Source organism: Pagrus major, chromosome 20 (genome assembly GCF_040436345.1).
Source record: "Pagrus major chromosome 20, Pma_NU_1.0".
NCBI classification, from domain to species: domain Eukaryota; kingdom Metazoa; phylum Chordata; class Actinopteri; order Spariformes; family Sparidae; genus Pagrus; species Pagrus major.
Genome location: NC_133234.1, coordinates 16,000,073 through 16,011,721, shown reverse-complemented (window position 1 = coordinate 16,011,721; position 11,649 = coordinate 16,000,073). Strand labels below are relative to the sequence as shown.

Here is an 11,649-nt window from a genome sequence, read left to right as displayed (position 1 = left end):
TGGCCACTGCGGGAGAAACGACGAGGTGATAGGAACCAATCAGAGCCCAGTGAGATGTGACGTCAGTCTGACGTCAACACACGTCAGGTACATCCATCCCCACAATATAACTTCCAGAAAATTAAATATTGTAACACAAAAACAAACGTGTACACACAATTAAAATGTCTCACACCATTGATATGATATTAATAAATATTGTTGTACTGACTTATAGATCATTAGTAAGCTGGGGATGTTTAAAACTTGTTATAACTATACTTTCATCATAGTTTGAATTTGCTTATAAACAAGCTGCTTTGGTGTAAATGACTTTTCCTTAATAAAAAGGCAGAAAAACAAAAATATTAATTAAAGCAGGCAAAATCTGATCATATAATAACTATGATGTGAAATAATTTTGGGAGCCTAACTGAAAGCTGTTGTTGCTCAGTGTTCAGGTTGATACCCAGCAAGATTATTCAATCAAATAATTGTTTAATATATTATCTCAGAATATAAATATGAATCAAGGTACTTTAGTTTAACAGCTTTATTTTGGCCACTTATCACAAAGCTTCATCATCTTTTCAGCTTTATTTACTTGTCACAGAAATGTAATCCATCAGAAAATATAAAGATTTCGAATGGAAACTGATTTAAAGACTAACAGAATTAAAGTGTCACTTAAATACAAATAATAAAGACAGTCTCCTTTGTTAAATGACCAAAAACAGTCAGCATTCAGAGCAAATGATTGAGGGGTTCTGACAAGAGCCCATACAGTATTTTAAGACACTATGACCCCCACAAATGTTGAAGGTAAATATGATTTTATTTTCTTTATTCCTTCTCTGTCGTCAGATCACAGCGTTCGGCTTTTTACGGCTTTCTCTGTAATGGACATTAACATTTTCAGACAACAAACCAGTCCTCAGCTTTTCTCTGGAGACAGAAGTACAGGAGGACCTATCTGTAATTGGGTCTACTGCGCATGCGCACCACTTCACCTCTCTTCAAACACGTGCGGAAAGGTAAAGTATTGACCTTGGAATATAAAACCGTAAAGTTCATATACATTTATTTGTTTCGGTTTATATATTTCGGCATGTCTCGAAGCACAACATTGTTTGAGTTTGTAGTTGTAAGTTTTACTCAAGTATCGCCGTTTGTGTTAGCATGCTAACGGTAACCTACACGTTAGCGAGCTAGCCAGTGGAGGCTAACAGTTACACCTTTGAGTAGCTAGCTAAAAATGCAGCGCTGTTTCCTCGTGAACGAAAACTTTGCGCACTTCTCATGCTCACGTCATGTTATCAAGCTGTCTGACTCAATATAACTTCTATCACATTGACAGCTGGCACCATGTATCGTTCATTTTCTCCCAACCTGCTTCGACCTAACCTTCCCTTGAGGAAACCATCATCGAGCCCGATGGCTCTTGGCGCATCTCCTGCTCCAAGACTTCCCACCATCCCTGATGTTACACCTGAGCGCCCCGCGCCAGGCCCTGCTGGAGACGGTAAATCAATGACACCATTACCAAACTGGGAGAGACTAGTGGGGCGCCCATTATTGGACACACCTGTCTGGCAAACCAATAAATATGACAATATAATTAGCTACCTGGACCTTATATTTCACCAGATTTATTCCTCTTTTCTTTTTTGCAGGTCCTAAAATGCCACCCTTCAGCAGGGATATATCTGCAGTATGTAACAAACTTGCACTTCTTCATCGTTGGCCTAATCAGTGTGCTCTGTGTTCATTATCAGTGCCATTTTCCACGTTTGCAAGTGTTTTTTTCTCATCACAGGTGTCAGGATCCGTGCCCCCAGCGCTGACTGTATACTTCTGCAACTACTGTGGTCAGCAAGGTAATACTGTCGCCATTGAAGTCACACCGACATGTGAAGTGATGCATAGAGTTCTCAGATTTCTGTCACATTTACGTGGTGGAAATGACCACGTTTTGCTGAGGGAACCGTACTTGCATACATTCACTGAATGTATTGAGTGCGACCAAAAGTGTTGCCCATACAGAGGATATTCGGTCGGGGGTAATGGTTACTCTACGGCGTTCCCGTGCTACCAGTGATCGCAACACCCCCAAACTGGTCCCTGAGTGGCGTTTCTAATTACTATTTTGGAGTAGGACATTCTCCAGAAATCATCAGACATGTTTAACATTGTATTTAATCAAATTACTTACTAAATTAATACATTTTGACCTCATAAAGGATAAAATGCTGATAAACTGTTGTGATTAGGTTACACAGATGTTAGGATTTTGTCATCAGGTCACATGTACATACCTCAGCTATGATGCGATGTGGGTTGAGGCAAATTATTTGAATGTTGACGACGCTTTTACATAATTTATTCTCAATATTTTGAAAAGTCACAAAAAAAAAAGTAACGAGTGCTACGGTGTGATATGCTTTTAAGAACACAATGGGTGCATGCACCACATTTCCTCATGGTTGTTTTGTGATCGTCAACCCAGCTCAGACGCCTCTTGTTGCCTTTTAGTTTGAATTCAGTGCAATCAGCAGTTAATAAATTACTTTTCTTCACTCGACAGGAAATTTCCGTTGCAAGCGCTGCAAGAAGACGCCTTACTGCTCTGTTGTGTGTCAGACAGAAGACTGGAAAGCACACAGACACATGTGCAAACCCATTGATCCAGAACCTGTAAAGTAAGCAGGGTCAGCTCTGAGTACCATTGACTGTCAGCTGTGAGGATTTATTAATGCTATCCAAAACCAGTCAGTATGTGATTCAGCAGCAAAGAGTTGAGTCATTATGTAATGTCTAATAAATAATGTGTACTCACTTGTTTCTTCTTAAGAGAGAAACCAAAGGAAACCACAGCATCACCTGTGACGGGAGACAGAGCTGGCCTGCTTGAGTCTAAGGTAAGTGTACTGATTTGGAGATCTTCAAGTTTTCATCATCTGAGATAGCACTATTGACAGGATTTCTGATCTATGTTTTGTTATCTCTTCTTAACCTTTTTACAGGCTTGTGGTGATGCACCCAGCCCCCAGAGGGTCTATTTAAAGGACTTGCAAATGACTAAAGTCATTATGGGAACAGACATCCAGGTATAAGATGCCCAGTGTACCTCAACTTTAAAGACTGATCCAGCCAATGTTATTAATACCAAAATCTCTCTTTGTTTTAGGCATCTGTTGTAGAGTTCTACAGCCCTGGCAGGTTTTTCCTTCTTGCACAAAGCCCTGAACTCCTGGAAGTTCTGAAAAGCATCAGCACAGAGCTTCAGAAAACGTACAGCTGCCCATCAGTGACGACATATATACCCTGCGCTGGAGAGGTGTGCGCGGTTCAGTTCTCCTGTGACCTGGTGAGCAGAGGCCTTCTCAAGCAATTTGACAAGATAGACAAGTACACAAATATGCACATTGGCGCAGTCCATGACTTTGACACTTGTGTTTGCCTCTATTTTTCTACTTGTAGAACTGGTACCGGGGCCTCGCCCAGACTTTGGCAACTGACCAGAAGAAGGCTAATGTCCTTTACATTGATTTTGGCAATGAAGAAGATGTTCCTGTGGAAAGGATCAGGCCCCTGGCTGCTAATATCCCACCATTCTGTCCATGTGTAAGTGTATATTCACACCATTGAAGTTAGATTAATGTTTTTATATTCCAATGTGGCATACGGATGTCAAAATGTTTTGTTCCAAGAATATTCATAATGCACAGACAACTGTCAAAGTCATTTGACATTAACCCTGACAGTTTGTGGTGTCTCACAGCTGGTGTGATGACCCTAGCACTTGCATCTATTACTTCTAGGCAATGGAGTGTCGTATCGCTGGGGTGGTGCCAGTGGCTGGCAACTGGTCAGGCGAGTGCTGTATTGCAGTGAGACAGCTGCTCGCCGGCAAGACTGTGACTGTGAAGCTGGTGGAAACATTAGAGCATGGTCGCATCCACACTGTGGATATCCTGCTTTCTATGGGTAGGTTATCACAGAGCCCCTAAAGTCCTGAAATATTATGATATTTTCTCTATCTTGCACAAGATACACATAACCTGTGTACGCAAGATAAAATATATCACTTTTCAGTCTTAAGGGGCTCAGTAGGTTATATAAAGTTAGGGAGGCTGAAAAGCAAAATCCATTTATGATGGGGGAGGTGCAATTTGTGATTGGGAAACACATGCAAGAGTTTTGTGGAATTTCAAACCCAGATAAGAAAACTCTCTCCCTGTGTTTTTCAGGAAAGCAGCTGAGCACACTCCTCCTTGAACATGGTTATGCAGCAGAGGAAACCGTCAACACAACACCAACTGAGCAAGAAATAAGTGAGTTGGCTTCACTGTCTCATCTCCAATCAGTCTGCAGACAAAGGCTGCAACATACAGGACAAAACTGAGGAAAATCACTAGAAATCCCTGTTACACTGCACTCTGAAATATTTAATATAGACACTTATTTTTAAGGTATCAAAAGTCCTACATGTAGTTTAATTCACATATCACAGGTGTCACAGCAAAAATAAAGCAATGCATGTTGCTTCTGGCAACGTGATGGGATTTTTCAGCTCCTGAATTTGTTTTGTGTTTGCTACCAATTTAGAGTGATGCAAGTCCTCTTTTTGTTAAGGGCTGTTATGGCTCCTCCACATTTGTCCGGGTGTAAATAAAATACTTTTTTTTTTTTTTTTAATTTTCTCAGAAGGCATGGTGAGTGCGTCCTTGGAGAACTTCAGGCGTCTCTCTGATGGGAAGGATGACAACATCTGGGCTCAGCGGCCTGAGCCCATCACACAGGCAGTGGGTGACTCCTTCTCTGCTGTGGTCACCCACTTGCAGTCACCGAGTGAAATTCTTGTACAGAAGGTGGAGAATGCTGGTAAGAAGCATTTGTTCTGGTTCTCATAATGCTCTGGACTTTGATATGTATTTTTAACCTGAGGGCTTTTGGTCTGCAGGGGTGATTCAAGAGTTGCAGTTGAAGCTGAGGGAACACTGCTGTCAGGTCCCCGCCCCGCAGAACTTCAGACCAGCCGTTGGCACAGTTTGCTGTGCCCAGTTCTCAGGTACAACACATACACTTTGCAGGATGTGACAGTTTGGTTAATGAGAATACGCCTGGTTGGTTATGCCATCCTCTAAAGAAAGAGATAAGATAGTATTGGAAATAAACAAGTTAATAAATGATGCAGATTGCTCAAACTGTTGACATGTGCCGCCTTTAAAATAAAAGTTTTCTCTTGGAGTGTATGCTCAGTCTGTCAGTGTGCTTCTTTTAGAGGACAAGCAGTGGTACAGGGCTGAAGTTCTGGCTTACTCATCGGAGGAACGCGTCTGTGTCGGCTACCTCGATTTTGGCAACTCTGAGGAGGTGGATTTAGGCCACCTGCGGCCGATCAGCCCTACACTACTGGCCCTTCCCATGCAGGCTGTGCCTTGTGGTCTAGCAGGTAGTACTTTTAAATTTTAAATGTTAGAACTTGAGTTTGAATTGTTTTCCTTTCCTTTAGCTGTAGTGTCACTCAACTTTTCAAAAGAAGTCTCCCCCAGTGTGTCTGAATGTGTCTTTGGGCTCCTTTCCAGGGGTGCAGCCTGTTGGGGAGAGCTGGTCACAGGACTGTGTGATGGCCCTACAGAAAATGGTATTGCACAGAATACTACGTGTCGAGATCCAGGGAGTGCACGAGGGCAAGGCGTTGGTGGACCTGTATGACGAGGCCAGCGACCCTCAGGTCAATGCAGTGGAGATGCTGAACTCTGCTGGTTTCAGTGCTCCTGCTCCTGTTACCACCAGCAGTGAGCAACAGGTTGAGCAGAAAGCGACTGCTGCTGCAGAGCCACATGGTGGGAAGTGTGAAATAAATCCCAATTACTTTGACATAAAAGTGTTAAAACATAAGAAATACTCATCATAGATTTAAGTAATCATTATATTATAAGTAACTATTTTGAGACTGTTTAGAAGTACTCATTCTATCTATCAAACCATAGTCACAGTTAAAGTACTTATCACTCATTGACGTGAGCATTTTTATGCAGCTGTTTGAACCACTACTTTTAACTGAGATTTTAATGATTTGAACTGAGGATTTTTATTTTGACAATAAAATACATAAGCCTGTTTTATGTACTTTTGTGCTGAAATGTGCTTCAGTGCCTGCCCCAGCCTGTGAGCCTCTGCTGTGGTCTTATACTGAGCTTCCCTCTGATGGCCAGACAGTGGCACTGCTAGCCAGCGTCGTGGAGAACCCTCAGGAGTTTTACTGCCGCATTGACAATCCTACAGGTATTGTTGTTTCTTCAGCCTAGAGGGCCACAATTATTGTTTTTTGACAGCATTAGCTCAGTGTTGGCTGATGGTAACACTGCTGTCTGTCTTTTTTATCTTACCATCTTAGCTGATTATCAGTGATGTTCAGTATAATTCATCTTGTAAAGTTGTATTGGCCACTCAAAATTAGAAGAGTAGACAACTTTGTGTTTGGTGTCTTTAATGCAGTAATTCATCTGATAGTTGGTCTACAGTTGCAGTTCATTATTGCATGTATTTAAATCTTTGATCTCCAAAAATAATGCAAGCAACCCTGAAATCTAAGGGAAACACTGCAGTGTGTATGATACTAGAGCATGGTTCTGATGATTTCACATGTGCACATGAGACTTGATGATGTTAATATTGTGATGTGTGTGTTTTCCAGACCATCAGCGGCTGATAGAGCTCGGGGCAGAGTTGAAACAGCACTGCGAGGTGAAGACCTCACCTTTTGTGCCCAAAGTGGGGGTGCCCTGTTGCGCCTTGTTCTCTGGTGAGACCATCTACCTTACCACTCGCTGTGGTACACACTGTCAGGAAACTCATCAAACAGACGTTGACCATCGGAATTGTCTTTATTCTTATTTGTTTTTGGAGATTTAGTTGCACTTGATGTGCTTTTTGCTCCCCAGGTGATGGAGCGTGGTATCGTACTATGGTAAACGAGCTGTCTGAAGACGAGGCGTCTGTGAACTTTGTGGACTATGGATATTGCATGAAAGTGGAAAATAAGAACCTTCGACCCATTACACCCCGACACCTGACTCTACCCTTCCAGGCTGTTCGCTGCAGCCTTGCAGGTAGCGTGTGCGCATGACAAACGAAATATAAAGCCAAATATGGCTTTATTGTAAATACATGGCTGAAATCACCTGTGGTATTACAGACCACATGAGATTAAAATAGGGCATTTTTTGGCATATTCAGCCATGTGAGGATGGTTATCACTCTCACAGCATGATGGAAATTTGGCACAAATTTGAGCAATAGAAGAATTGTGATTTGATTGTTCTCAAAAGTTGGATTAAAGAAGGCCAGACATCAAACAAGGTTATGTGTGTGTTTGGATTCAGGTGTGGAGCCCCCGGGGTCAGAGTGGAGCAGTGAAGCCCTGCTGTGGTTCCAGAGTCTGGTGGATGGCGAAAAGCTGTCTGCACGTGTCCTTTCTGTCTCTGAACAAGGCTACAATGTGAAGCTGGAGAGCAGAGGGCAGGATGTGGCGGTTGCCCTAATTTCCGAGCAACTAGCCAAAGCTCCTGGAGCGATTCCCTTAGAGACACATGGCACCACAGGCTCTGACTCAGAACACCAAGAGAAAATAAAGGAAAATGAGCACAGCCAAAAACAGGCGCAAGCCTCCAGCCAGACCGGAGCCAGTTGCAAAGAGATACCAACTGAAGGGACGGCAACGCCATCAGAAGGTCAGCTGGAGTGTAGGTGTTCAAGATGAAATGTAATGGGTTGATGATTTCAGGAGCCTAATTGAAATTGTGTGCTGTAATCTTGCTTCAGCCCCATCTTTCCCAGTGGACTGGAAGACAATGGAGCTGCCACTCGACAAGACCTTTGAGCCTTTAATCCCAGCTGTCATCAGTCCTTCCCTCTTCTACCTGCTCAGTCCCAGCCAGGGTCAGAACACTCACTCTTATCCCTCTCTGTCGTAAGAAGATGCACAAATGGTGAAACATTTTAAATCTCCTTTCTATCGTGATTGCTTTGTGTTGTTGTGCAGTGGATCAGCAGAAGCTTCAGGGTGTGATGATGGAGCTGGCTGCGTACTGCAGCAACAACCAGGCCTCTTTATCCTCAACTGTCCTGAGCAGACCAGGTCCCGGGGCCGCCTGCTGTGCCCAGTTCTCTGGTGAGGAACACTCATATTATTTCATAAATACAATCTGTATTTTAATAGTATATTAAAAGTCCAGAGATAAACTTTAATCAGTGGTCTTTATATAACAATGCCAAAGAGACATAAGGTGTCTGCCCAAACTGAAACAAGTGCTGCTATGGCATGCAGCAACAAAACTTTTGTTTTGAGGGGAAATTAGTTATTTGCAATATCTAGAAGTAACTGGCAAAACCAATTTTAGGGCACAGTGATAATAAGTAATACTGTACTTGAATGGAGTAAGCGAGCCAAGCTCAGTGTTTCTAGGCGTTGCTATGACCTCCTGAAACCACTAGGTATCAGACAGGTAAATTAAAAGTGGGTGACAAAGTGAGCAAGCTTCTGACAAAACAATGTAATCTTGTTGGAGTTCTGTTAAGGTCGATTAGTTTCCACATCATGGTCTATAAGGAAATTGCAGCCAAAGTTTAATAGATACTGTCAGCGGGGGAAAACCCCATCACACAGGCAGTATCATTCCCACTCATCGTTGAATGATTACAGGCAAGAAACCCCATCAGGACGGACCAGCTGAGCCAGTCCTCTTACACAACCTGGCACTATGTATTCCCTTCTCTCATTCTCCCATCCAGGTTTTATGTTTGCTCGATGAATGTGCTCGAGACCCCACCTGCAGTTGTTGCCCCTGCAGACCTAAGCTGGTAATTTGGTGTCTGCTAGTGGATGTAATTACACAGCGCGTGTGCAGCCGATCGTAGGAGCGGCTCTTCTTTAAACACAGTATGCAGCGAGGAGACTATAGCCTGGCATACATTCCGCAGCTAACAACAGGGTCTGTTTTAACGGATTTGTCAGGGCTGTCTGTTGGGTCTTAGCTGGTAAAGGCCCATTATTTTTTTAAGCACTGTGGTGTAGGTAGAGTCGTCTTTGTCATGTCTTGATTCAAGACTTTTTTTTAGGAAGCCTGAAAAAATCTGGAAGATTGGTGGCTTTTATGAATTTTGGTACCATTTTGAAAACATTGAACATTTTGTAGATGCATGAATATGTTCTGGAAATACTGTATTTGCATCGGTCTGGAATGAAACACCCTGGTTTGACTTCTAATTTCTGTTTTCAGCTGACAATAACTGGTACCGTGCGGTGGTCCTGGAGGTCGGCGAGAATGAATTGAGTGTCATCTATGCAGATTACTGCAACACCGAGAAGGTGCCGTTCTCCCGTGTCCTGCCCATCCCCGTACATCTACTGCAGCTTCCCTTTCAGATCACTCGCTGCACCCTCACTGGTAAGGCAAAAGGGATGTCATTCCTTCTCCATAAAATTATCACCACAAGTGTTTTTTATAATTGCTCTGGGTTGTTCTCCTTATCACACCGCTCCCTCACACATCACTTTGCCCTCTCGCCTCTGTTTCTAGGTGGGGAACACTTCCCTGCAGAGTGGCCAGAGGGGCTGCTGCTGGTGTTCAAAAGCCTGCTGTTGAATGGTGTCCTCGCCACTGTCCAGTCCTTCGATGGGTCTGCTAACGTGCTTTCACTCACTCTGCATGCTGAGGCAGGTGGGGGGAACATCACCGCCATGATCTTGGATGCACTGCAGGCCCAGGCCAAGAGTAACCCTCGCCCCTCCACCACCCAGAAGGTTGAGCAGACCGATAGCAGCACATCTGCTGCCAACACATCCGCTAGCAGCACATCTGCTGCCAGCACTAAGGTTGTGCCTGACTGCCCATCCACACCTGACACCCATAGTACAAGCGCTACCACTGGCCCACCCCCTGAGACAGCAACCTCGACTCCTCAGCAGAAGAAAAACACTTCAGTGATACACGACGGTTGGTCAAGTCACAATTTCAGTGTGATTTTTGAATTCAGTTGCTAGTCTTTACTTACTATTACATCATATATTTAACAAAATATTCAACATTGCATTCACCCAACTTTGTATTTGAATCCCAGGTCCTCAGACGTCTGGCTGCTGCTGTCTGAGCCTGAAGAATAAGGTCAGAGCTGGTTTTACAGAAAGCATCTTTAAACTTCTGTTATCCTAATTCGATAGAACCAGGATATAATGGTCATCTTGTACATGCTATGTCCGGCTTGATAATGTCAATAATGAGCATGTTGTTGCTTTCACAGATTGACCACATGGAACAGTTGATGCAGCTGCAGCTTTCTCTCATCCAGCAGCTTGTGGCACAGACAAAATAAGACTTACCATATGCATTACTGTGTAGCCTTGTTCCCCAACTTGGTGAAATCAAGGATGTTGTGTTTTTTTCTGGACTATGTTTCACACTGAATGTGGCCGCCAGAAGCAGCCACCCAGCTTGTAATTTTAATTTTGTCACCTTATTCCAGAAGTTGCCATCCAGCTTTTAATTTATCTTTTTCAGTTCTTGCTTTGTGTCCTTAAAACTGATCGTACACGCTGCTCAGTGCTTTTATGTTTTTAACCTATGGTTCACTTCCAGTCACTTTTAATATTTCTGGAGGTCTTCTTAAAAAATGCTGAATGCACTTGTTAAGTTTGTTCAAGTTGCCTAAAAAAATAACTACAAAAAAAAGTTCAACCCTCAAATTATCCAAGTGTTGCAATAACGCATGCTGTTGTGCTGCCGTCTGTTCCTTTGTTCTGTCCTAATCACCTGTTCAGGTGGGATGTCCAGCCTGATTCATTTATGTTTGACATGTTTCAGTTTTTACATAAAGGTTCTGTGACTAAAAGAAAAGAAAATGAATGCAGTGAAGTGGTTTTATTATACCTCCACACTGGCAACAGCCATGGCTGGAGGCATTATGTTTTCAGATTGTCCGTCCATCCATAACTTCTGACACTAATGTCCACTCTGACTTAAGGGTGAACTGATTGGATTTTGGTGGTCAAAGGTCAATATGACCTCTAACACTTTCTCAAGAATGCTTACATTAATTATGACAACATTTCACATAATCTCACACATAACACCATTACTCAGCAACAGAAGGGAAGATTGCATCCATAATTCACATTTGGTAGGATGCTGAATTGATGACACCTTGAAACTTTACTGATGTTATAGATCTTCTGTGCTGCCGGATTGAAGATGTGGTGTCAAATCAGCTTTACTATGAGAACGCATTTACCCTCTCAATGAGCTTATACACTAATAGACCTACAACTTAAATATAATTGATATGCAATCAAATTAACTGGTTATTTCAGACCCATATATTTGCTCAGCCTCTGAAAACAGTTTTTTAATTATTATAATTGTATTAAATTGGTCATACAAACATTTATTTAGCCTAAAAACAAATACATAAACTTACAGTATCTAATTAAAATCTAGCTAATTAGTGCAGAAAGTAGGTTAACTGTGAATTAAAGGTGCAACATGTGACAATTTTAGTTTCAAATGATAAAAATGAAGTAGAAAAGGTCCAAAGCACCAACACTGCTCTCAGTCTGGACTGCTAGCTAACTGGCTAACTGAGCTAACGGCAGCTACAGTTAGCATC

At 42.6% G+C, this 11,649-nt stretch overlaps 1 protein-coding gene across 1 annotated transcript; it reads left to right on the top strand.

Moving 5' to 3' along the window:
* The first annotated feature begins 929 nt into the window (after positions 1-929).
* On the top strand, positions 930-10,889 carry tdrd1 (tudor domain containing 1). The gene is made up of 25 exons (XM_073489071.1): positions 930-1,013; positions 1,337-1,501; positions 1,653-1,690; positions 1,796-1,856; positions 2,564-2,678; positions 2,831-2,897; positions 3,003-3,086; positions 3,167-3,346; positions 3,460-3,603; positions 3,801-3,966; positions 4,230-4,313; positions 4,687-4,863; positions 4,943-5,050; positions 5,264-5,434; positions 5,568-5,828; positions 6,139-6,270; positions 6,683-6,790; positions 6,930-7,097; positions 7,371-7,718; positions 7,810-7,926; positions 8,030-8,158; positions 9,267-9,434; positions 9,567-9,983; positions 10,108-10,151; positions 10,288-10,889. The coding sequence occupies exons 1-25, from the start codon at positions 974-976 to the stop codon at positions 10,357-10,359; spliced, it is 3,564 nt and encodes a 1,187-aa protein (XP_073345172.1). The 5' UTR covers positions 930-973; the 3' UTR covers positions 10,360-10,889.
* Positions 10,890-11,649: the final 760 nt, after the last annotated feature.

Excerpts from the sequence above, each read along its gene's own strand:
- tdrd1 (XM_073489071.1), top strand. The coding sequence starts at position 974 with ATGCGCACCACTTCACCTCTCTTCAAACACGTGCGGAAAG. Across the intron at positions 1,691-1,795 it reads TCAGCAGGGATATATCTGCA|GTGTCAGGATCCGTGCCCCC; the intron begins GTATGTAACAAA and ends TTCTCATCACAG. Across the intron at positions 2,679-2,830 it reads ATTGATCCAGAACCTGTAAA|AGAGAAACCAAAGGAAACCA; the intron begins GTAAGCAGGGTC and ends TTTCTTCTTAAG.